This window comes from Haliaeetus albicilla, chromosome 26, assembly GCF_947461875.1.
Source record: "Haliaeetus albicilla chromosome 26, bHalAlb1.1, whole genome shotgun sequence".
Lineage (NCBI taxonomy): Eukaryota > Metazoa > Chordata > Aves > Accipitriformes > Accipitridae > Haliaeetus > Haliaeetus albicilla.
The window spans coordinates 15,472,051-15,499,255 of record NC_091508.1 but is presented as its reverse complement, the minus strand read 5'-3'; the positions used below and the strand labels follow the sequence as shown (position 1 = coordinate 15,499,255).

The window sequence follows — 27,205 nt, the reverse complement described above, 5'->3', positions numbered from 1 at the left end:
ATCATCAAAAATATTCCTGCTTTTTCAGTTTTAAGACATACTTATGCTACTTTTAATTGAGTTATGTGTTAAATTATAGATCGACCTTTAGGGGTGCCATGGCTTTTATTAAAATAATGAATTTACATGTTACTGTAATAGGTTTGTATGAAAACTTGTGGGCAATCTGTTTCAGAGTGCATGATAGATTAGTATTTTTAGCAATTTGCCTCGTCATCCTGCAGAGGGTGCTGCACCCTCACTGATGCTGCAGTTAATACCAAAGGAACTCGTGTCCTGGGCTAAGATGATGGTGGCGAGATACTGTGCGCTTCTGCATTTCCCTCGGCATGAAAAGTACACATAGGGCTACTTAGGAAGCTGTCTACATGAAATTAGATGTAGAATGACAAAGAGTGAAGCTTGTAAAGTAGAAATAAACCTAAAAATTCTGGTAAAGGAAATAGGAAAGTAAAATATGGTATTTTAACCTGTGCCAGAATGATAATAGTACTATGGAGCTCAAAGTGAAAGGATCTATAATTAGAAGTTTTTAGTTTAAAAGATACCATTTTATCAGTCTTGACAATAAATGGCAACCTGGATTTCAGGTTATGGATTGTGACAACAGTGTGTTTTGCATATTAATAACCATTGTCAAAACCCCCTAAGTTCTATTTTTTTGTGTGTATTTTAGGCTAGAATTTGTTGGCAGGTAGTGCTGAGATGACACTAACATATGTGCTATAAGAGGAATTTGGACAGGCACAGGAAGATGTATCCTTCTCAGGTTCTTAAAATGAACGCATCTTTCTTTCCCTTCACAAAGCCGGAGCACGAGTCAGATGAATCTGCATGTTGGTGCCTCTGCAGGGCATCTCCCAAAGGTCTGACAGCCCCTAGTACTCTATTTCTTGGCTTCATGTTTGGAAGGGAGGGAGGAGGAGGCGAGAAAAAGGTTGTTTTTGTACTGTCCTCTGAACATCTGCTTTCTCTGAGAGAAGCAGCCTCAGTGATTTCAGCCTTCAGGGCTCCAGGGATCTTTGCAAACCAAGCATAGCAGAGGTTCATTTAGGAAAAACATTCTCAAGGTTTTCAGTCTCCAAGGAAATACTTTAAACAAGCAGCTTATTCTTGGTAGACTTTTTTTCTGGCCTTAAGACACGTATTTTCTTTTAATATTTTGTTGAACATTAGGTTGTATTCCTTGGAGCACAGAAAGTTTCTGTTCAGCCTTTCAGATGCAGGACCATAGGACCAGGCTGAAACTGCAGTGATTTGTTGTAATAGTGTGCTATAACCTGTTGGTCTTATGTAATAGTTTCATTCTAAGAATCATCACTTACTGAAACACATACTGGCCTGAGAAAAGCATATACTAAAAAATGTTGAGTCATAAAAGGTAGTTGCATTGTGTGGATAAGTTATATGTGCAAATAAGTTTATTTTCAATACACAAATGCAGAGTTTATCCTGAATCTACACATGGAATACTAAACCTTAACAGTTTTTTTATAATAGCTAACATTATTGGACTTCTGGCATCCCATGATTACAATAAAAAGATCAATATAGCATGCCCTTGCTGTATACCACAATCCTATCCATGCCTTCTTCCAGTTTTCAGATTGTCTTTACTTTGTGTTGTCCTAGAAAACCAAGTCTGAGTGAAAATACAAAAATAATTCAAACGTGACTTGGAAGTTAGTTTCTAGTATAGATTTCTAATAGTAAAAGACAAATATATAATATGCTGCACCATCTGATTTTTGCCTTTTAAAATTCATACTTAAAACCATTAGAGTTGCTTATACTGCTAGGAATTGGAAGATAAAAAGGCTTTTCTCATTTATTTTACATATATAGATATATATATGGATACATTCTATGCATACTCAATTAAAAAAAATCAAAACCCACACATGCATTCAATTCCCAGTGTTCTTAGGAGGCAAAAATAACACTCCTTGCAGAATCCTGTTTGTCTGCAATTGGACTGACATGCTGTGAGCAAGAATTTCCAGCATGTGATACTGGGGAAGCAGCTTTTTCTTTTCATGCCATAAGTTTCAGCACTGTGCTGTATATCCATCAAAGCTATAAATATCACATCCACAACCCCTAGACACCAGTTTCTTTCCTTCCAGTCAGTCATCTGAGTCTCTGTACCTATAATCTCAATTTTCTGTAACTATGCTCAAGATTCTGCTTTTCTTGTCTTAAGGTAATTTTTCTTTAGCCCAAGTCACACCAAAATATGACTGTTATACACAGCAGTGCTAGATTATTGCCACGAGGGCTTTAAGACTAAAATTTTTATCCAATGCAGGTTTGAATCCTCTGTGTTAGTGCTGTATCCTACCTACGGTTTAGGCATATTAGGCATAGCATCGTTGATATTTACCATCGCTTTTGCACGTTTCTACTATTTAACGAGATTTTAGCAGCAAAGATCTCAAATAACTATATTTTTCTACTAGATTGGGAAATGTTGCTATAAAACAAGATGAAAACAAGATCATACAAATGTCCAGTCTGGTTTTATCACAGGGGAGTGGTGGAACGTGGTAACTGCAGGTTGCTTGTGGTAGATCCCAAAGTGGGAACGAAAGACTATCCTTCTACTCAGGGTGTTGTCTGACAGGCTGTGCCAGAACGTGGGTACTGAATACAATAATTCTTTGCAAATAAGAGAGTTTTTTTATGATCAGTATTAAACCGACATAGGCAAGGCTAAATTCTGTTCTCGCCTCCAGAGCAAACTGAGTAAAGGAGGTGAGTTGTAAGCAAAGTGAAAACATTCTCTGTGAACTGTGTATAGATGAAGCTCGCTCAGTAGTGGTCTTCGCTGCTGTTGAGAGGAGCAGCGTGTGCGTCTCATCCCTTGCCTGCAGATCGGTTGCTGGGATGTAACACCCAGCAAACCAAAGGGATTCTGGTCTCACTGTCAGTAATGCTGATGTCAGAAACTTGGGCTCTGCTGCTAAAAAAGCTGAGTCTTCCTCCTCCTCTTTGCTCAGGAAATATGAGTGATGGGAGATGGATTGGGCTCTGTGGGAAATAGGGAGAAAAAGATGATTTGGCAGCGTTTGCTACTTTAGGCAAGACACAGCAGATTGTAACCTTCGGTGTTACAGTAAATCTGTTTAGTGTATAGCAAGCTATGTGTGCTTTGTTTTAAAAGCATCTATTTCTTGGATGCTGGAGAAGAGCCTAAATTGTGTAGCAAATGAAAATAAATTCTGGAAATTGGAAAATAAAGTAGGCACAATAAGAACGTGACTGAAGATGTAGAGCTCCTTTGCCAGAAGAGTTTAAGTGGTTTTTATATTTTTTATAAATTCTGAGGAGAAAGAGTTAAATAAAAATGAAGGAATGTATAAGATAAAGTTTCACTGTATTTAATATGAGTAATTCCTGGGTTTTATATTAGTTTTCTTTGATCTTGTTGAAGAAATCTAATTCAGTGTTTGTTACTTTGTATTACAGGCTTTTTTATTTTTCTTTTAAGACATGTCACTGACTTATTTATGCACGTTTCATATCACAGTATTTTTTTTGTGCTACATTTTCACATCATTCCATACTTTGTGTAGTGTCTTGAAATAACAGAGGAGCCTGTGATGCAGACTGAAGATGGTGACAATGACAGGAAGATGCAGAACAGTCAATTTTCTGAGGGGGTCAGTCAGGTAGGACTCCACTCTGGGTACATTATAGTACAGTACTCTTTTCTCTGCATGCCTTTAAAAATCCTTATTTTCTTAGAACACAAAGTCTTTTGCAAGGAAAGCATACTTTTCTTGGTATCTGATTTTGCTTTCAACTAATTGTAATCCTAAAGAGTTTCTGAAAGCTTTTTCCTATATTTTTGTGCTGCTAGGGTTTTGCAGTCAAGGTAGCTTTCGTTCTGGTCCTTGTTTTCTCTTGTTTGAGTATTCATAATCTTCCTTAAGGGGGATCACAAAGTCCCTTGAAATTTTGTTTCTTTATACACACACACACTGATCTTCAGCCTCCATTGGAGTCAGGCATATAGTACAAATTCTGTAAGATTCACTTGCTGCTCTGATTGCAGAAAAAGTACTGTAGATCCTTCTTCAGGGTTGAAATACTTGATGTCTTGGTAACTTGCTGACTACATTTTCATACATACAGGAATCTGATGTCCTCTTAGTCTATCGTTCAAAAGCAATGTAATATAAAGCATCATGGAATCATAAAGTAATTCAGATTGCAAGGGATCTTAGAGGATCGTAGAGTGCAATTAAAGTTGAACCTTTCTGATATAAAAATTATAACATGCTAAAATATGACACAAAACAGGGCATTTTGGTTGGTGATGTTGAAGAATAATGATGTTCTGTTCTTTGAAATTTGTAATTTCTGTGTTTGTTTACTAGGTATGCCTTCAGGTATCTTTGGATTTTCCTTGTGAGGTGGAGAAACAGGTAAGTGATGTATTGTAATGGTTCTCTTGACTCTTAAACATCTTAATCTCTCACTGCTGATGTCTGCTGATGGAAATTGTATTCAAATGGGCCCAGTATGAATTCTCAAGTAATTGATGCAGAAGACTTTCACTGATTTAAATGAGGGTTGAATTACTGGAGAGATCCCATGTAGAAATTTTCTAGGACATGTCTATGGTGTTGCATACAAAAAGTTGGCGGTTTGTAAATACTTCAAGTTGCATCCTGTCCTGGCCATCAGGGCTTACATCTGGAGGTCCCGGAACAGAATTTTGTACTGTAAAGACAGATGATTCAAAGGTGAACTAATAAAAAGTTAGTTGCAATCTGCAGGGAACATTCCAGAAGTTTCATACCTCTTCATAGATAAAGACCTTCAGGGAAATCTACTTACTACTTACTAAACAACTGATCACTATGAATTAATCATAGGAAATAGATGTTAATTAGTTTTTCTATTAATAAATAGTAAGTGAAATGTCTGTGGATGCTTCTTAAAGTAGATAAAGAGCATCAGGAATTACAAAACCTGATTACAAAAAGATTACAGGCCTGAATTTAATAGAACATTACATACCTGGGTAATAAGAAAATGTTTGCAATTTTTTAACAGATAACTCCATCAGGCTATTCAGAGAGTTTCTGCAAAGATAGACATTATAGGAGTCCAAATAAGCCTCAGTTTGAACGTGATACAACTGGCAAACACTTTGGCAGAATAGGAATGAGTGAACATGAAACAGAAGAGAACTTGCTCACATCTCTTTTAAGAGAAAATAGAACATCTGTACTGGAATCTACGTAAGTATGAGGGATATGCGCTGCTTTTGACAGTATTTCTATTTGAGAAGAGAATAAAGTAATTTTGCTAAAGTGAATTTAGATAATGGCACTGTCTAATTTACCTGAGAGATTGGCAAGGCGCCTTTAGAGCCATTTTAGTCTATCATGCAATTAAGTAATTAGGAAACATACTATCAGTAGAAAACCTTATGAAAAACCCATTACAAGAAAAAAACTCTCCAAAGTTACTGATACATGGAGCTTTACTGTAGGGACTGATTGTTTTCAGGATGGGGTCTAGCAGTATTAAAGGGCTCAGATGATAATAGGTGGTACTTTTTTTTTTTTTTTAAATGAAATATCTGAGAGCACAGGCCAGTGAAAGGTGGTGTGGTGGAGGGGATGACACTGTACTGCTGTAAAAATTATATGTATAAAGGAGCTAAGGATGGAGGAATTTGAGTTAAAATGACTTCTTACAGAGTTAATTTTGAATGGATGTTACTGTACGCTTTTGTAGCCTTTGCCATTTCATCTGAATTGCTTGGACAGAGGTTTGCTCCCAGTCAGAAGTTTAGAGAGTCTGGGCCCCATGTCCTGCAGTTGACTAATTGGTTATTCCAGTGTAACCACTTGTAGGACTGTGCTGAGACGAACCATGTTGTACTTCAGCCACTTTTCATGCAGGAGAAAATACTTGTGTAACTAAATCTGTATAAGTCCTAGCGTAACCAGTGTTTTTCAAGTGTGTGTATTGCACTATGGTTTGATCAATTCCCAGCTGAAAAGCTCATTTCCATAGGAACTGGACAATACAAAGCAAGAAAAGGGTGTACAGGAAAACCACAGCCTGACTAGTTTTGTTTCCCCCAAGTTCACGCTTACACCACTTAATCTCCTGGTTGAAAACTGAATTAGAGCTGTGGTGGAGATCATTCTCATTTTCCTTTCCTAGTTCTCTCCACACTGTAATGACTGTGTACAGTATTACGTGACCTTTCTCAGTGCCCGTCAGTGCTGTTCCTTCAGCTAGCCATAGTGGTTTCTGGAGAGTAATGGGAATGACCTTCCATAGACGTTTTGCTTAGCAATGCTGGTAGCAGAATATCGTGTGGAGTTACACAAGTCAAATCTTGTTTTCTGTGTTCAGCTTGCACTGACTTTACTCAAGCAATTCTATATTTTTACATTACTATTTAAAACTCTCCAACAGGCATAAATGGTCTTAGTTGTCAAAGCATTGGTTAGTGGTAAATGAGGAGATACTACTCTCTTAGAAGACGAATAGATAATATCGTTTTATTTGTTAACTTTACTTAAAAGTCTGCTAATGAGTGATTCCAGCACCATCATCTTTACAGCTCTCGCGTGTAATCTTTTCTATGTTCAAGTATAAATGACCAGATTGACTGGAGATGAGCCTGTGCTTTGCATAACTGAATTCTTACCAATGACATTAGATGCCAGAGAGAGACATCAAAAGCCTAGTTAGCGTCTACCATTTCAAATGCTAGCCATACAATTGCAGTTGTTTTAAAAGCTGGTTTATATGTTTAGTGGCACAAACAGCTCTCTGTTGGATGCATGAAATCATCTATAGAGTTTGAGGGCTTGCTTATGCTTTAAATGTCTCTTGTTTGGCTTCAGTTTCACTTAAAATGTTGCTTTCCAGACTGTTGTCCATGGACCACTAGTTATCTGTGGGACAGTTTGGTGGTCCATAGTGAGCTGTTTTTGCAGGCTTTTGCCTGCTTTCTCAGTTTCCATCTTCCCTGTTACATTAGAAATACATGAAGGGGTAGATTTTCAGAAAAATTCAACATCTTAGAGGCTCCTGTGTTTTTGGTAGAATTTTATTTTTAAGGTAGTTAAATCAGAGAGTAGACTCTTGAAAATCCATTCCAATTTCTTACATTGCTATATTATGTAGGCAATTGATTTAGTTACCAGAGGTTTAGTATCTGTTCATGAATGGGGAAAGGGGCAGTAGAGCATAAATGGTCATGAAGAGGATAAAAACATTGATGAGAGAATTTATGATGTAACTCACGTGAAAAGGTTTCAAAACCTCTGTTAGTAACTCATTAGTGAGTAAAACAGAATCTCCTGGGAATTTCAAATATGTCATGACATTGCAAAAGTCTTTCTTAGAAGGTATTATTGTTTGCTTAAATAAAAATCAAAATTCATGCCTTTTCTTTCCTCCTTCCTGAGCATAGCAGACAAGAACAAATGAAGATTGTAAATGAACTGTTAGATCACCGGAACACAACTGAGGAAGAATGTTCAAGTGAAGATATAGAGAAGAAGGATGAAAAAGATCTTAGGCAAATGATTATTCAACTAAGAGCTGAACTCAAACATTTCAAGCAGGTCAATAAATTCTTAAAGCAGCAAGTAGAATTGAAATCAGCTTTTGATGGAAAAGAGAAGCTTTATCCAGATGCAATGCCACAGATTAATAAGGATATTGAGTTGTTGAAAGTGGAATTGAAAGATGCAGCTACACAAACAATGACTTTAGAGAGTAATGTCATGAGATTCAAACATGAAGGCAAAAAAGGAGCCTCAGAAGAAAAGCCAAAATACTCAAGATTAAATGCAGAAAGAGAACATCAGCAAGAAAATGTGTATAAGAAGGGTGAACAGCATGAAAGACTTCTTTTTACAAGGAGAACAAATGAAGTAAGTTTATTTAAGATTCTCTTTTTGGTACTTAGGGAATAGATGTATAAAAGAGAAAAATATGTTTCATTTCTAATATTAAATCTTGCTTTTGTGTAATTTTTAAAATTAGAAAAAGATATGTAAGCTAAATATATTTTAGATAATTGTTCTTAATGTTCAGAGCTTTTCATCGCATACTTCAGTGTGCTTTAGAACATTAATTAATTGAATTTCAATCCTCACCGGGACCAGATACTAGTAAATATTATAGCTTTTAGAAAAAGAGATCGTTTATAGCATAATGGCCTGATTCTGTACTACCTTATATCTCTGCATAGATGTTCATAAAGTGCAGAACCACAGCATTCTGAACTGATAGCTTCTTAAGTCTAAATGGCAAATGAGGTCTACAGAATTGAAGATTTGCATGGTGTCTGAGAGCATGCTGGTGAAGTTAATGGTAGATTCCAACAAACTCGGATCTTAATTCTCTGCTTTTATTAACATCTTATTGTGTCTTGCTTTTAGAGAAGTATGACCAGTAGTACTCTATAAAACTGGGGGGGGCAATTCTTCATATTTATTTGGAACCTAAGTGCACAGAACCTCTTTTGTGAGTACAGACGTAATTTGCTTGTGCCAGATAAGTTTTCAAGCCTTTTGTATGCAGGCAGTCTGTGATTCTGAACAAAGAGTTGGGAAAACAGTGTCTACTAAAGAGTTCACGTGTATTGTTTCAGCAGCAGTTATAGAAGCGAAGTTGAAAACTCTTTGAAGATCTTAGCTCTTGCAGAGCAGACAAAGGAAAGTATTGCTTTTGATTTTGTGCGCTGCTAATAGAGAATGTTGTAGCATCTTCTGCAAAGAATGGTTTCCATGACTTTAGTGATCAAGAGATTTCTGTGAACTAGCAATTGGGAACAATTCATTTTTATTCTGGCTTGTTCTTGTCAGATTCATTTTTCTGAAGGAAGTGGCTTGTAAACCAAGAGATGTTGATAAAACTTTGTTCTGTACAGGTATAAGCATCTCAGTATAGTTTGGGATTTTAAGGAAGAGATTTTGGTGTGCACGGTTGGTCCCTGGCAAACACCCTGGCAAATTCATGCCACTCTTAGCAGTAGGTTATGATACTCCTGAAAAATCAAAACCTAAGCAACTCACAAAAACTATGTCTTGTTTCACCAAACAATTTACATGTAATCAAAATCTATCAGGGTATCTTCAGGTACATTCTTAGTCTTTTAAGCTTTCCTTATTGGCAGTGAATTTTCTACCTTTAAAAAAAAAATATGTTTGGGGAGGAAAGACGATAATAATGGAAATGTTCTTGGGCTGTTGTTAATGTTCTTAGTCTATTAGGCATTTGGTCCGTCGTGTTTGGCAGGTTGATTGCTGTGATAGCTGTTCCTGCATCTTTGGGATGCCTTGGCTAGCCTGAGACAGAAAGGAGTGGATGTGCTTTCTCATCAGTTTGTGTTGGTGCTATCTAGGGCAGCTGACTCCAGGAACACAGGAAGAGATGAGGGCAGGCGGAATTCAGGAAGAGTAAGGATGGGTAGTGGAGGGCAAAGGGATTTGAGGACATAGCTGGTCTATTAATGAAGGTCTGCTTGTGATGGCTTGCTTAAGAACGCTCATGATGTCTTTGAGTTGCTGGTCTTCTCAGGAATGAAGGACAATCTCTCTGAAGGCAAGTAAAGGCCTGTCTGCCCTCCACAGGGAATACCTAGAGTTCTTTCTGCAATTCTCTTTTTTTCAAGTTCCTGTCTTCATTGAGTTTCAGTATACTGTTTTGATTCCTCATTTTCCAGATTCCTCTCTAGTTTAATCAGTTGCAACCTCAATGCAATCCCTGAGTCAATTGCTTTAAAAGCTTTCTTGTTTGGACTAATGCAGTGTATCTTTTACTTCTGAATGGCTTTTATAAATAATTTCATGTAGCCAGCTGAACTGGACTTTGGGTAATCTGGATGACGTATATGTCTGCACAACAGCCCTGAGACAGCTGGAAATTGTTCAATGTTATTAGTGCAGTTTAGTAAAACTAGTAGGAATTTCATCCCGCCTGGATTTATTTTTCAGCCTCCAAATGATATTGTATTCATGTATGTACAAAAGGAATTGAGTATGTCATTAGGAAAATGGAACTTGGCTTTTTATTATTTTAAATTGTGTAAGGACTATAATTGCTAAGAAATGAATGTGGAAAGGTACTTCAGAATACATAGGGTGGTAAAAGAAATTACGGGACTTATGACACTAGTGGAGCAAATGAACAGCAAAAAAATAAATTAAATCTATCTGAACATGCCATTATTGATTTTTATTATTATTACACACAATTCCATAACTCTCATCAACATATAGCATATTTTTATCTTTTTGGAGATAGCACTATTTTATGCTCTGTGGTTTAAACAAGGACACATTTATTTTATGCAGTCTTCAAAAGGTGAGAGGCTAAAATGTAGTGACTTAAGAAATTTAACTTCTCCCACCAACTCCAATGATGGAATGTCTGTTACAGTAGGAAATGGGAATCCTGCGGAAGCAATTTATAGACTGTATGGGTGAAGAAGCTATTCTTGTTCATAAAGAATTTCTCTATGGCAGAATAAATTGCCTCTGTGGCTGATGCAAAGCTATGTTGATTTTCTCAAAGGTATGAAAGTGGGCTGGTACGAAGTAGGGCCTGTTGGGTGGAGACAAAAGGAAGAAAGAAAAATACGTTCAGGAACTTGTGAAAAATAAGGAGGATCCTCAATTTGAAAAAAAAAAAAAAAGAAGGATTTCAGGGAAACGGTTACTGGGTTGTCAGACATTTACGATATAAATGAGAAGAGTGGGAAGTAGCAGTTAGAGAGGTCAGTTTGGGTGAGAAACTATTTTCCTAGGGCTTACACAAATTCAGAGTTAACTAAGACGCCTACTGACTAAAAGCCTTTGCTACTCAATGGTGAATTTGCTGTCTTGCTTCATGAACTGGAAGCCATTCACTGTGTGGCTGTGGCTGGCATAAGCAGCAGTTACTTACAGAAAATTGAACTAGTGGGATATGTGTTTTTTTCCCTCTGTATGTTTGTTTTTCATGTTGTAAGGATATTGTGATCCTATTTTCAAAACTAATGTGACAGCTGACTGATCTTACAGGAACATTTTTGTTTTTCCTGGAATGTTTGTTTATACTTCCTTTACTCGACTGTTACATGTGAGCTACCAACTCCCCATTTTATTCCATGCCTTTTTCAGACTGATTCTGCTTACCTGCCCAAGAAGTCCCGCCTGCCCGTTCTCTTGAAATCATCCAGACCATTAGAAAAGGTGCCTTTGAACTGTGGTATGCAGAAGTCAGATTCAAAACTACAGCATCGTACCAGGGCACCTTATGAAGGTCTGAAAGCATGTGAAGTACAAAACAAACAATTTCAGCCACAAACAAATGGAGAGTTATTATTGAATGAGTCTGTAACTGAAAACCTTCAAGAAGAGCCTGCACAGGAAAGCACATCAGTGAGAGGTAAATAAAGGGCAGACATAATGACTTGTAATACTGCTTGAAACAGTGGCTTCTTTTCTTGTAGCAGAAAGTCAGAACAGATCATTTTTACATATGTACAATGCTGCTTAATCTTACGATTTTCTTGGGTAGGCAACTATGTATAGATCTTGAAAAACACCTTTTTTCTTTTTCTTTTATCTTTGCCGCTAGAATGTAAAACAACTTTATATGGAATAGGAAGTGCTGTGCATACATGGCATAAAGTATATAATAAATGACAGTTTCACAGGGTGCCCACATATATGCACATATACATGTCAATGTTTAAATAAATGAAAAACTTCCTTTATAGGATGCCAAGTGTAATGAAAACTGTCTATAATGGAGACAGGAGATTATAAAAATACTGTATTTGTTTATGCTGCATAAGTAAGTTCTTCCAATATTCCACTGATCGGTCAAGTCATCTGTGTCTGTTTCCAGTGTGGCTGGGTTAATTTAAACTCAGTTGTTGACAAAGTATCTGGATCGGCAAAGTATGACAAATTGTAAGGCAGAGAACAATGGTATTATATAAAGATTTGGAGTGGTAAAAAAACCCAAAAATGCGCTTAGCAGTTAGATTAAAAACTGAGGAGAGATACAAAGGATAGGTGAGGGAGAGAGGAGGTGTAAATATATGAAATAAGATTCAATGAAGTAGCAAGTGAGCCACTGTCAAATGCAGAGATTGCAGAGACTTCACTGTTAATGATAATGTTGTTGTGGTAAGGGACAGATATGGCACAACTTTATTGTAAATACTTAAGCTGATAGGACTACAGCAATTAATTTTGGTAGGCGCAAAATCCATGGATAATTCTGAGAAGGGCAGTACTTCCAACTGGATCCTGAAATGAATCAGAACCTGTTAGGACTGCAGTCCTGTGGTTTCCTTTCCACACTGATTTCTTTACCCTGGATAACAGTTGTACTGCACACTTAGTAATTTTGAGACTTGATGCAGTGGAAGATTGCAGATTAGTTTATGATCAATGCTCATATTGGAGAAACATTTTAGCCTTTTCTCTAAGCTTAACATAAAACATATAAAAATGCACTAAAAATTGATTAACTGTTGCATTGCAAAGGGGACTTGCAGATGTTTATCTTCATTTGTTGGTAGGAAGCCTTCTCAATTCACATTCTTAGTAGTTATCCTTCTAATTAGTTCAAGTATTTTAAAAATATGTGCAAACACTGTTTCGTATGACCAGTAATGTTTGTATTACATTTTCAGTAGTTCTTCCTTAGATGATTTGCCTGTTCCAAATTGTCAGAGAACCAGGTTTGGATTTGTGCGGTGGGGTTTTTTGTTGTTCTTTTGTTTTGGTTTGGTTTTTGGTTGGTTTTGGTTTTGGGGGGTTTTTTTGTTTGTTTTTTTAACCATCCCCACTGAATTTTTTTTCAGTCACTTACTGACTTCTGTTTTACCTTCCCCCACTATTCTCCAGTTGACTCATTGCTCAAACTGGATAATAGTGAGGTCCAGGTGGAGTTGCAAGGTGTTGATCTGGGTACAGGGGGCAAGAATGAATATGCGATGGACAAAAATCAGCAAAACTATCAAGGTAGAGCATTTATATGGTATAGTATTAAAAAAAAATAAAATTAAAACTAGTTTCTTCTGAATTGTGCAAAATTGTAAATTACTGCAGGTAATTGTCTCCCTTGCCATTATTTGTGGGTTTTAAATCTCGTTTTCTTAGCTAGTATAGATTAATTGCTCTAAGAATCCAAGTTGGTCTTTTAAGGGTTATGCTTTCAGAAGGGCCACAGGGATTTATGAGTCTGGTTTCCAGTAAAAATAATGAGTTGTATGCCTAACTCTGATCTCTGTTGCTAACGTCCTCACTTGTGAACTCTTCTCTGAATTAAATGTTTGTTACTTATTGCTTCTGCATCTAGTTATGAACTATTGGAATGAAGCAATTGAATGATAGAATTTTGCTTATCTGAATTATTTGAAGGCATTCAACTAGGTTGAAACCTAATGGAATCTTTTAATGAAAATGTAAATAGGCTTAATACTGTGCATTAAGTGTTTCTGCATCATCCAGTAGTCTTTTTTGGGAGGGCTTGAATAACCTGGTTAACATGTTATGTATAGAGTACAGAGGATATGGTCAAGTTTGTAATCCTTTGTCAAATCATTAATTTTATTTGTATAAGTAGTTCCACTGAAGCCAGTCAGTTGGTTTGCAGGATCATGCTCTATGTGTGCCCTTTGTGTGTGTGGACACATATATGCTCAGAGAGCTTATTAGTTCTTCAATTAAAGGGCAGTGTTTCATTAAAAAGTGTAACCAGTATTCTAATCAGAAATATTTCTTCCCTAATATCTGTATTTATTTATTTTGTTATCTGGAACGTTTGTGTGAAATCAGGACTGCAGAGTTTAAGAGTTCATCTAGTATCTGGGGTTTTTTTCCATCTTGGTCCGCAACCTTCTTTGACATTTGTGTTACTGCAGCAACCAACTGCTAGAGAAGGAGGGGAAGCTAATGAACTTAAGTGTTGCATTCCCTTATTCAATGTGTCGTCTTGAATTCATACATGGGCATTTTCTTGGAAGCATTTCTATCCTGTGATTCTGTCACCTTTGGAATGACATGCATAATGGTGTGCAGCAATCTGTGTACTGCAGAGAACATCATCTAGCCTTAATTTCAAATATGTTGATATCCCAGTATTGCAGCTTCATTTTTTTCTGGCTTTTAGGTTATATTTGTTTTTAATTTCTTGTGCTTGGGCTTGACTTGGGCCTTCATATACAGCTGCCCCCCCTGAGATTTTGTACTGATTTAGAGCTTGAACCTGGGCATTTGAATTCTCCATGGAAACCAATTTGAAAGTATTAAGACCTCCGCAAGATCAATGAATGACTCCCAAAAGGGAGGTTCTAATTTGTAGTGATCTTTTGCAGAACTAATAGAAGGAGAAAATTTAATTTACTGGTAACCAGAAAATAACCATTTTCCTAGATACTTACACGTACAGCCCTTAACACACACAGAACTATAAACATAGAATATATGTAGGAATATATAGCTTTTATTGGTCTGAATCTGGGGTGATTGCATTACTTATGAATGGCAAAGTCAACTAAGGGATGTGATGTGCATGCCAGATGAGTGCCAGTAAAACCTTTAACACCAAACATTTTTATGGATTTTGTTTAGAACACATTTTTAAAAGTTATTAAAGCCCCTTTTTAAAAATTTTACTATTTTGTTGGTAATCTTTTAAAAACTTCACTGACTTTATGCTCCAGTTGGTTTTATATAGAATTTTTGAACTGAGGAGAAAAAAAATATTTAATTAGAAGTTTTAGGAAGAACCATTTAAAGTCAGAGAGTCTACTTTTAAATCTCAGTGCCTTATGTTTGAGGTTATCATCTTTGTGGTTGGAAAGGTCTGGGCTTCATCAGTGTCTGATTCAGGACTGCGTATAGCAAAAGTAATTTTCAATCATTTGGGAAAAGAAAGTGGGTGTATTTTGAGTATTGTTTATTTGAAAGGTGATAAGGGGTTTGAAATATTTAATGTGCAAGGTGAATTAATGGGCAAATCATAGAGGTCAAAAGTCCAAAACTAATATTGTATAGTTTGTAATTATTCTGCAGTTTTATTCTGTTATTATAGAAGTAAATGAATTCATTCTGGTGCTGTTAAGAACAGAATGTCAGATAAAGAAGTATTAATATTCACACGCAAGCCTCCTGTTTTTCAGAAATGCAAAATCATCATAACATTAGCAACGTGAATATCCGTTGTTCATTAAAAGAGATAAATGAAGAGTTTTATTCCATGGAACATGAGGACGTTGACTCAGCCACTGCATATTCAGGTTCCAAGTCCCTGCGTGCTCTCAAATTGAGTGTCACAAGTACAGATGCATTTGATGACTATGAAGTCATAGATGATATAGAAGAATTGAAACAAAGAATTAAGAACATGAAGTCTGAGCTCGAAAAGTACAAAATGTTCATGTTTCATTTACAGACCTCTGACCAGGTTTTATCGAGTGGTATTTCCAATATAGTTTTGAGTGACACAGCCTTGCCCATGGAAGGACATGTTACACAAGTGCAAGATACAGCTATGCAAGAAATCAAAACATTTTGTGGTGTCCATCAGCTGATGGATTACGAGATCCACACTGAAAATAGGAATTCAGAGTCTTCAAAGGCACCTGATACACGGACAGCACAAAACCTTAAGGAACCACTATCAGCAAATGAGGCAGAACTTGAAAAAGAGCAAATTGCAAATACGCATCTTGATGAAGTGTATCATCTTCAGAACAAACTGAGAGAAACATCACCATCCAAGTGAGTAAAGCTATTACTGTTTCAGGTTCCTTTTTGTAAACAGCAATACCAAATAACATAGGAAAATAATACAAATATAATTTTAATTCACATAGGAGCGTGTTGTTATAGTAAAGGCTAAATTTCACTAACATTAACATAAAGCAACTGAAACGTTTAGTTAAGAGATGCCCTGAAGTACAAAACAGTATTTGTCTTGCAATAGAACTGCTCCTGATAAGCTTATATCATTCTCTGTAACGATTCTGTGCCACACATCTGTGTCTCTCCCCACACCTCAGATCCACAACTCTCTTTGCTGCAAGACATCCTCTCTTGAGCAAAGTCAGATCTCCTCGGGTTACTCTGTGAGATGGGTTGACCTCTGTAATCAAAATATTACAGTTTTGCATCACTCAGTTTTTTTTCAGGTGACAAGTGTAAGAAAATGGAACACCCCATTTAAGGTAGAAATGTTTTTGTGGGCAGTTAGTTGGCAGACTCATGCTAGCCCTTCTATTTGTGTGAGCAGACTTTATGTGTAAAATAAGAAGTTTATGCTCTAGTTATAATTTATTTTGCAGTTGAGTGCCGTAATGCCTTCCTTTGAAGGATGTGAAAGTAGATATATATAGAAATTAATGAATGAAATTTTATAGCATAAGCTCATAAGCTGGAAGATCATTTATGGGAGGCTGGAAAGTATCAGTCTTGTTTTTTGTATGATAAGACTGGGGGCAACATTTTGGCTTGCATATATACAAATCACAGACATAGAATGGGGTCCCGTAAGACCAAACCTTTTTCAACTTCCCCTCCACTTTTTCCCCCCTCTAATATTGTTATTGTCCTGAGGGCCTACAGAACGGCAGGAAGTATAATAAAGAAAGGTATTCAGCCTTTGGCTTTCTTTGGAATGCTTGAGTAGAAATATTTGGAGACACTGAGCAACCACCAACATGGACTATTGTATATCTCTTAGTATTACTATCATAAAATACAATTGTGCTACATAGTACATATAAATTTACATACCTTGAAAATATACCTCATCCATTTTGCAAAGGAAGATCTAACTGTAAATTAAGGAATGAGACAGTATGGATTGCTGTAAAGTTTTTATGGCCACTGTCTAGGACAACTGCATGAGTCACAAGTGACAGACCCAAAAATGAGTTATGCATCTCTTCCTATACAAATGACAATAAAAATTCTATAACAACCCACACCATCATAGATTTTGTTTATGCCCCATATTTTGTTTGATTCCCTGCATCTTTTCAGATCCTCTCCCTTTTTCTCTCTACTATGATTCTGTATGATTCTGTAGAAAGACGTCTATCTGTGAACAGACAGTGGCAGTGTAAAGGGGATGTCTATATTTGCAAGTGTAGAATAAATTCAGTTGATCTGAGTTGAAATTTATATCCTGGCTTGTGGAGTACAAGAGTTTGGACACTACAGTGGTTGTCATGGTCATGTCTCTGGTAATAAACATGCAGAGATGTGCAGAATTTTCAGACTGGGTGAAACCATCAGCTCAGAAAGTCCAGTATTGTGCTCCTGGCAGGAAATACATAAAGTTTCAGAAGAAGTAATAGCTCTATCTGTTCTTCCATAGTGAATTAAAAAGAAAAAAAAACAAAAAAACCCCAACCAGTCAGGAAAAATATCTGTACTGTTAAAAATTCTTTTCATGTATTCACTCTTACTTACTTTAATTTGGCAGCTTTGCATGCCATCCGCGTTATTTCCAAGCAGACAAACAAGTCATCACCTTAGTTGCTGCCCATCTTATAAATGAAGCACTTAAGTGAAAGATAATAACCCACAAGTTATACCTATAAATACAAAACTCAACAATTAGAGACAATACATTTCTTATTGTGACTGTAAAAGCATTTTTAAAGAAATAGTCGCACAATATTAGATTTTAAGAATATAAGTTTAATTCACTTTTTATTTATACTTAAATGTTATTTATGGTCAGAAAACTACTTTAAAGATAAATTCATTTTCTCAGATATGATTCATTAGTTCACTCACAAGCTCGAGAACTCTCCTTTCAATGCCAACAAATTAAAGAGATCCGCAGTGGTTGCGTCGCTTACCATCAACATCTGACGAGCCTTATTAAAGCTTTTGAGGAACTGCTTCAAGCCAGTGATGTAGACTATTATGTTGCTGAAGGCTTCCGTGAGCAATTGAATCAAAGTGTACTATTGTTTGAGAAGCTAGAAAGGAAATTCCTGTATGGTAAGTAGCAGTATTTTGTGCTTATTGTCTGAGATACATTAATGTTCTTGAAATTCGAAGTGGTTTTTTTTTTTTTATCTTTTTAGTGAAAGGGAAGCCTTACTTCCTCTTGGTTGCTTTTAAATGGTTTATAGGGAGGAGTATCTTGGAAAGTAAAATTTTAGTGCTTCAGCAAGACTGGATTTTACTTTTGTAGTTGTTCTCTGTATTGACACCTTCTATTTTGCATTGTTTATCTTAGCACATGCATATTTTAACTGTTCAAAATATAGTGGTTATAGTTTAGTAAAAGTTTAGTTACAAGTAGGCTTCAGAATTTTCTATTTCAGGAAACAGCCCAGCTGACTTTGTTGAGCCTAAGCACTGGGTATCTCCATTGAAAGGTTCTCATTGGGCATGGTTCGCAGTTGGTTTTTAACACAGTCTATGCTTAACTAAAAAGAGAAAATTACAGGTCTTGAAGTTCTTCCCCTAAAGTGCAGTTGCTTGCAAGAAGGGTAAATGCAGTACAGAGATGTGGGCTATGCTTTTTGAGTGAAAGAAGAAATTATCATATAGCAGTCCATCTAGGAAATTTTCTATGGCCAATGCCTTTAAAGAAACTGCAAGGAATCCTGCATTCCACAGTTGGAAGATAATACCATGCTGATTTGCACATTATTGATATTCCTGTAGAAATAACGCAAGTTAAATTGTATGCAGGTGTAAAATCACCTGTTACTGAATGAACCAAGAAAAAGAGCTATAGACTTTATGGAGAAACCCACCCAAATGGTGCAGATAGAAAATTAAAATAAGGGAGGAGAAAGGGAAAATCTATTTGGTTAGAAGGCAGAGAAGAATAATTCCTTTCAGAATTTTGAGTAGCTCATGAATTTAAGAGACTGTGGAGTTGCAGATCAGTGTGTATTGGAGGGTTTCTGTAGGGCATAATAGTAGAACAAGAGCCTCTTGAGCAGGGGTCCTAGGAGAAGACAAGAGAAGTGCAAGGTCCTGCACATGGGTCGGGGCAATCCCAAGCACAAATAGAGGCTGTGTGATGAGTGGATTGAGAGCAGCCCTGAGGAGAAGGACCTGGGTGGGTGTTAGTTGACAAGAAGCTCAACATGACCCAGCAACGCGTGCTTGCAGCTCCCGTGTCCTCAGCCACATCAAAAGAAGCATGACCAGCAGGTTGAGGGAGGCGATTCTCCCCCTCTACTGTGCTCTCGTGAGACCCCACCTGCAGCACTGCATCCAGATTTGGGGTCCCCAACATAAGAAGGACACGGACCTGTTGGTGCGGGTCCGGAGGAGGGCCACGAAGATGATCAAAGGGCTGGAGCACCTCTCCTATGAAGACAGGCTGAGAGAGTTGGGGTTGTTCCGCCTGGAGAAGAGAAGGCTCCGGGGAGACCTTCTAGCAGCCTTCTAGTACCTAAAGGGGCCTACAGGAAAGCTGGGGAGAGACTTTTTACAAGGGCAGGTACTGATAGGACAGGGGGTAATGGCTTTAAATGGAAAGAGGGTAGATTTAGATTAGGTATAAGGAAGAAGTTCTTTATGGTGAGGGTGGTGAGGTCCTGGGAGAGGTTGCCCAGAGAGGTTGTGGCTGCCCCATCCCTGGCAGTGTTCAAGGCCAGGTTGGATGGGGCTTTGAGCAACCTGGTCTAGTGGAAGGTGTCCCTGACATGGCAGGGGGGTTGGAACTAGATGATCTTTAAAGTCCCTTCCAACCCAAACCGTTCTATGATTCAATGATGTTAGAGAAAGCTTAGTGCTGAATGGAGTTTATACCCAGGAAAGGACATTGTAATGTGTACCAGTAAGCAAAGTCCCTTTAATTATCAGTGACAACTGGCATATTGTCTGAAAAATGGGAGCTTACACATCTGAAAATGCTCTTGTCCTTTGACTGTTTATCCCAGCTTTCCCAAACAATAGGTGGGGAAACATTAAGCTGGAAAGGCAAAGCCTTAAATGTCTAAAAAGTGGGACCGTATTAGGAGATGTATTACTCCTAACATTTCTAATTATTTTCCTAAGAGACCTGCATCTTGCTGCCAAATAGTCTAGCTGGTTAAGAAAAGCATGCTATCTTTCATAATAGAGAGCTAAAATGCAACCATGTTTTGTAAAATGAGCATCAAAATTGACATTTATCACCTGAGGGAAGAGTATATCATGCATATTGCCTTCAGTCTGTAGTTTGAAGAAAGTTAGCAGCAAAGCAATGGAAAAGGGATGCTATCATGAGTGAAATTCAGCAAGAAAGACCTTTTCCTATCGTTGCCAAGTGTTGTTCTTTCTGACCCAGCTAGCAATACTTCCACAGATGTCAGCTGCCAATCTGACATCTTCAGCGAAACACTTGAGGTGGCCTGAAATAGGGACCCTGACGCCCAGGTCTTCCTGAATTGGCTCTAGAAGATTCACTTTGTTCAGAAACTTTCAGGGCCGAGCCATACAATTATCTGTATCCTGCCTTTCATTACAGATAGTGGCAGCATGTTGCAGTTTTGATTGCTGATATAAAGGAGTTGTATATGAGAAAAAGGTACTACGCCTAGTGTGTCATAGCAGTGTAACAAAAGATTGAGTGTATTCAATGATTTCAGTGGCTACAGAGATTTCTTGCATTACAAATGAGAAGACTGTGTAGTGAATAAACATTAAATGCCTTTAAACCAACAGATGGTATCCTATATACTATGAAAAGTCACTGACGAGCGAGACAGTTCAATATATCTAACACAATGGTGTTGCATTGAATCACACATTAAAATAAAATGACGTTTGTAGGGTTATAAAGAACATCCAGCGTACTAAGAATTGACTGTAAAGAAGCAGCATAAACAACCGTCTGTCTCTGCATTTCCATCCTGACCTTCAGTTCATTTCCCCTAAAATTTCAGCTGTGCGACTCTTGCCTGCCACTTTTGCTTAACTGCACAAAAATTTTAGAATATGGGGAGCCAAGGTGACACCATGAAGCTCTTACTTCCTTACTCAAATTAGGGTCTGAGTCCAGGTCTCTTGCGCTGAATTGTGCTTGTGTTCACACACTCTACCACTGAGAATACTGCAGGCAAAATCCTGTGTATGCCCCTTTATTAAGGATAACTGGTTAGCCTGACTCTGGCTGGGCAAAATCCAAGTGTGATGGAATTGTTTTTATATCATTTTGGTTGAAGAAGTAATGGCATGTACCCCTAATTATTTTGCCATAATCTGTATGCTAACTAAAACACCAAGGCTGTAAAATCTGGCACCTGTGGTACCTAATAATTTTTTCTGAACTATGGAGAAAGCTATTGCTTTGTTGCTGGGCTATTAAAAGTTTTGTTCATGTACAGCATTTGACACTGATACACAGCGTGTTGAGTATCTGTTGACTTCTCCAATTTCTCGTTAATTTACCATTCTATATTTAAATAGTTTAAGATGGAGGGGGAAAAAGTATAATTCTCAATATCTGTTTTTAATCAGGTATTTCTGCTTTGCAGGAGAATCAATAGGTGCAGAAGTTACTATACTTTACGAATTAGCTCCAAGGTAAGAGTGCAATTCAAACATATGGTTGTTTGATAAATTGATAAGGATGCTCCATGTTTTGTAGCACAACTTCCACTGTTCTGCTTTTTTGGGAGGGCTTTGCTTATATTGCCTGTTTCATTAATATCCATTTTATTAATAAAAAATCCATAGAAAACAAACTAAGGCTTTTTTCCACTCTTCTTATCAAACAGCTGAGATACTGAGAGGAAGCATCATGGAGCATACCAGGATTGTTCCTTTCATGAACAAACAAAACATGTGCCATAATACACTGCTGGGTATTTTCAGATATCCTAATTGCAGCTGCTAGGAGGGATAGTCAGCTGCCTTTCTGTTTCTGTGACCTTGGGGGCTGGCTTAGGATCTCTGAAGTACAGTGCTGTGGAAGTTCATTCTCAAAACACCCTTACGCTGAAGGTGAAGAGAGCAGGTGTTGTTATGCTGCATATGTTGGTTTTATGCCAGCCTGGGATTCTTATGTGCTACAGAAGTCCTCAGCTGCCTGTTCGAGGCAGTGTGAGATCCCCTAACACGAAGGTGACTCCCTAGTGCTGGAACGTGAACACGAGGCTGGAGGTCCATTGATTATTCCTGCTGACTTTAGTGAGGTCTGAATTTTAGTCTTGATATGTACCTCTGATGTGTAGTGGTTTGTCATGTTCTGTCGCAGAAACTCACTTGCTTTACTTGTGACCTGTAAATTTGATACCATGCTCTCTGTTCATGCTTTCAAAGTAATAAAATAATTTTTGTATTTTAAAACGTTTTGTTTGGCACAAAAGGGATAATGACAAGAACACCACAAGGTACCAGCAACTGAAGGATGAATCACCTGTACCATCTGCTCTTCATAGCTTGTCTGACTTTGATTTGTCAGAAAAGTCATCTCTTGGATCACCTGAGCACAGACATGACCTAGAAGGACAGCATGGCACACTGGCACTTCTGCCAAGCAAGTTTCCCCCAGGTAATTTTTTTTCCCCACTGATGATTCACTAGATATTGGGAAAACGTGATAAATAAGACACAAGGGAACTAATTAAGAAATAATGAAGAATGTTTGTCTGCTTCAGCTTTCCAGTATCTTGCATAATCATTGCAATTTCAGTAATAAGGCATACAGAGATGACAACGATTTGAACTACCTCCTGTTTGAAACAAAATTAACTATGATATTTTGTGTCTTTGTTGTTTTAGACTATCATCTTTTACAGTACTCCAGACAGTCTTTAAATAGACAAGTTATAAGGGGAAAATAGACAATTGTCAAGAGATTATTACATTGAAAAAGAGAGATTTTCTAATTTTATAAAAGCCAGTGTTGTGTTTCCTTGAGAATTGTAAGTGCTGCATAATTAATAAGTGGTGTCATGTTTGACCTGGATAGTTTCACTAAACACAAGTGATGCTTGCAGTAGTTTGTTATAGGCAGTGATGAAAATTTAATAGCTGAGATAGCACGTACTGTTCAGGAGAAAAATATTGCAGAGTAAACCAGGAGTGTGTGACATGGATAAACTGACAAATAAGATAGTGACAGTTAGAACAGATAAGTTCCTGAGTTAAGCTGAAACTTACAACCAATGCAAGAAAAATTGTAGAATGGCAAAGCAAGAAGGAAAAGGTATGGTAATGAAACTTGATAGAACAGATTTATTTATTATGGTATGCATTGTGTAAGTCAAAGTCAAATTTATATCTGAGTTGCTCTGGTAAGCTTCCTGTTGTTATAAGGAAAAATGTATACTATTGGTGCATTGAGCCTGAATGTGAAGCTGCATTGCAGACCTTTGGATTCATTTCCCAGTACGGGGAATGTTTTAACTAGATAAAATTGTTGTCTACTACAGTTTTGTAGGATGAAGAAATTTAAAGAGCCTTAAAAGTGGACCATTGTTTAAGTTAAAATGTAGAGTAGGAGTTTTCACTAAATGCACAGTTTGGGCATTATATGGAAAAAGACTGTTGTGGAGTCAGATATTTAATGTCTGCCACTTTGAACAGCTCTGTATCATTTCTTAATATTAACACATATTAGATTTGACAGGAGTACATAGTGTAAAGGAATACAGTCATTTACTCTAAATAAGAAGTGGTCTCTTGGTTTATTTAGAGTTATTAATGGAGCATCTGCAAGAAATTAGAATCCTGAGACAACGTTTAGAATACTCCATAAAAACTAATGAGAGACTGAGGAAGCAGCTTGAGAGACAAATAACAGACAAGGAACTTGATCAAGGTAAGAATTTATTTTATGACAGATTAAATCCGCCTTTCCTGCTTAAAGCCTGAGGGATCAAATGCTGCTGAAAATGTTTTGTGTGCTTTTTTGAATTAACCCCACCCCTTTACAGTTGGAAAATTATGTGCCTTTCTCTGAGTACTGCTGCATCTTGAGCTCCATCAGCAGACACAGCTTTTCCACGCTGCCCGTAGAGTGGCATAAATACAGATCTCATGTGCCTTTTCCTTGAGTCCATTGCTTGAAGTGTATCCAGTACCGATGCACAAATCTTTTATGGGATACAGGTACACCACGCAGCTTCAAACCTACAGTTGCACATATTGCTAAGAGAACAGGACTACCAGGTAGTTTTATGACATTTGATGATGCTGTGGTTGAATGTCATACAGAGAATTGAAAGACCCTTCTAGTTCTGTTATCAGCAAACAGCCTGCTTTTTAATTTTTTTTTTTATTTTTGTGCCTTTGGGATATCATTATTGTTGGAAAGGTCTTGGATTTTAGGATGTCATCCTCTTTTAATTCTCTGCCATGTCCGGCCAGGGACAGTTGCAGGAGAGGAAGCCCATTTTATCAACATAATTTCAGTGGGGCCTGGGCCCAGTATGAGTACAGGAGGACGTGCTTTGCTCTAAATTACATTGCTGCTATTGATCCACAGTAGGAATTTTGTGGAATTAGCTTTCCTACACCTACTTTGTGTATACCTGGTGTGGTCAGTACAGCACCACTGCTAACAGGACTGTTGGAGGTGCCTTCTCTGGGATTTTCTGACTGCTTTAAAGCCAGCTTGTGTTTACATACAGGGACAAAATATCTGTAAGACAGAGCCTAGGCCACGGTGTTCAGCTTGTCATTTGAATTGATTGGTGTGATAAATATGTTCTACACAAAATGACATAGTGAATTTTTAATGAGAAATACCTGACAGAAACTGATGGAAATTTTAACATGGAGTTGGTTTTCATTCTAAACTCTAATATAAAGCAGTGGAGGAAAAATACTAAAAATAGGTATGCAAATTCAGAGTCACTGCTCTCTGTTGCTAGTGTTCAGCATCTTTGAAAGCCAAGCTCTGTGGTGCATTTAAAACTTTTCACAAGAAGGTAGCCAGGCTTTCACTAAGGATGCTTTTGTAGCACCTTTTCAAGCACACCACGACACCATACCAGGCATACTTTCCTACACTTTACTGTGTTCTTGCTCTCCTTCCCACATTTCCCCCCATAGGACCATTGATTAATATGCAATATTACTCAGACTGGAAGCAGGCAATAAATACATACATGCTTTCCTTTTACTCAGTTTCACTAATATTGACATTAGGTTCATTATGTTTTACATCATCCCCATGATCCACTTCTGTTGTTGTTTAAATGGAGACTACCTGCAAATGGCAGTTTGCTTTCAGGAAAAATTTACAGTGATGGAAAGGTGTATAAAAAGCATCCATTTCATTCATGAAGTATTTACACTGCTGGAAAGGCATACTGTTCTTGTGAAATAACCACACTGAAACACTTCCAACTCTTTTACAGCTTCATAAAGATTCTGGCAAGGGCATCCATTAATGCAGTGAAAGTATATTTTCTTTATAAACTGTCTTATGCCTTCCATCTGTCTTCTTGTTGCCTTAGCGCATCTACCAATGCATGGAGGAGAAATTTGGAAAAGAAAGGAAAAAAGCAACTACCTGTTAGAACAGCTCCTTTTTGTTACTATGTTCTTTCAGTGCTTCCTGTTTCTCTCTGTTTTGAAGATCTCTTTCATGTTATCAGATATATGTATTCTCTCTTCTAGTAATGATGATACTTTTTTTCCAAATAGATGGGCTTTTTTTGACTTTCAGTGTAAAAAAAGTTCCTAAGTGAAGTTGAAGCAGATTTTAGCTTTGGGACATAATAATTCAAAACAATTTTTTTACTTTTAACTTAATACTCTGTATTGGGTTTGCGTGGCAAGGTTTTGGTAGCAGGAGGCTACAGGGGTGGCTTCTGTGACAAGCTGCTAGAAGCTTCCCCTATGTCCGACAGAGCCAATGCCAGCTGGCTCCAAGACGGACCCAAGATTGGCCAAGCCAATCAGCAACAGTGGTAGCACCCCTGGGATAACGTATTTAAGAAGGGGAAAAAAATTGCTGCGCAACAGCAATTGCAGTAGGAGAGAGGAGTGAGAACATGTGAGAGAAACAACCCTGCAGACCCCCAGGTCAGTGAAGAAGGAGGAGGAGGAGATGCTCCAGGCGCCGGAGCAGAGATTCCCCTGCAGCCCGTGGGGAAGACCATGGTGAGGCAGGCTGTCCGCCTGCAGCCCAGGGAGGTCCACGGTGGAGCAGATCTCCACCTGCAGCTGGTGGAGGACCCCACGCCGGAGCAGGGGGATGCCCGAAGGAGGCTGTGACCCCGTGGGAAGCCCACGCTGGAGCAGGCTCCTGGCAGGACCTGTGGCCCCGTGGAGGGAGGAGCGCACGCTGGAGCAGGTTTGCTGGCAGGACTTGTGACCCCGTGGGGGACCCACGCTGGAGCAGGCTGTGCCTGAAGGACTGCAGCCCGTGGGAAGGGACCCCTGCTGGAGCAGTTAGTGAAGAACTGCAGCCTGTGGGAAGGACCCACATTGGAGAAGTTTGTGGAGGACTGTCTCCTGTGGGAGGGATACCATGCTGGAGCAGGGGAAGAGTCTTATATTTTCTCTCCCCTGTTCAGCTTAGTAGGGAGAGTGACAGAGTGGCTTTGGTGGGCACCTGGCATTCAGCCAGGGTCAACCCACCACATATCCTTAGTTTGTTTTCCTTTAAAAAACAAAACCAAGTTGTAACATACTTAATTGTTGCTGAGAACCTGTTAAATTCATGTGATATGGAGTTGTTTGTTCAACCAAAGTTAATGCATAGAATTATTCTTGTCCAATAAATATCATATGGATGTATATATACACATCTGCCCACTATTTTTGCCATGCTATTTTTAATATTTAGATTCTCTAAGTATTTAAATGCCTCTAGGCTTCTAGTATTCTATAAATGACTCAAGTGCTGGTAATGACTACATCGTTACTGTAGAGCTGAGGTTTGCAGTGCAAGTAGAACTAAAATAATTGCTTCAATCATTTCAAATGTTAGGCTTCAAAATAAAATCAAAGGTTTAATTTTGAGTTTCCTAGGTTTCAAATGTTATTAATAGCAGTTAACTTTAAAAGGGGGTTTTGTTTGCTTTTTTGTAACCCATAAGTAACTAATGTATCTACTCAGACTTACCTTCAGCTTTTGTATGCCTTTATTTTGCTTTACCTGGGAATGAATATTTCCTTCCTCTTTGCTGTGATTTTCAATAGTGCCTGTCTTTCAGTCAGTGTTTCCTTTGAAACCTTCAAGGTACACTTCCTTAGCACTCATTTTTTAGCACAAAACATAATGA

The 27,205-nt window shown here is 37.9% G+C and overlaps 1 protein-coding gene across 3 annotated transcripts in view; it reads left to right on the top strand.

The window, feature by feature from the left end:
• Window positions 1-27,205, top strand: part of CDK5RAP2 (CDK5 regulatory subunit associated protein 2) — an 84,141-nt gene that overhangs the window by 40,729 nt on the left and 16,207 nt on the right. For all 3 annotated transcript variants that reach the window (XM_069771768.1, XM_069771769.1, XM_069771770.1), the window contains 11 exons: window positions 3,576-3,671; window positions 4,383-4,430; window positions 5,065-5,252; window positions 7,454-7,919; window positions 11,154-11,421; window positions 12,897-13,013; window positions 15,176-15,776; window positions 17,779-18,011; window positions 21,497-21,545; window positions 22,331-22,515; window positions 23,662-23,787. In XM_069771768.1, coding sequence (XP_069627869.1) covers window positions 3,576-3,671; window positions 4,383-4,430; window positions 5,065-5,252; window positions 7,454-7,919; window positions 11,154-11,421; window positions 12,897-13,013; window positions 15,176-15,776; window positions 17,779-18,011; window positions 21,497-21,545; window positions 22,331-22,515; window positions 23,662-23,787 — 2,377 coding nt within the window. The remainder of the gene's footprint in view (window positions 1-3,575; window positions 3,672-4,382; window positions 4,431-5,064; window positions 5,253-7,453; window positions 7,920-11,153; window positions 11,422-12,896; window positions 13,014-15,175; window positions 15,777-17,778; window positions 18,012-21,496; window positions 21,546-22,330; window positions 22,516-23,661; window positions 23,788-27,205) is intronic.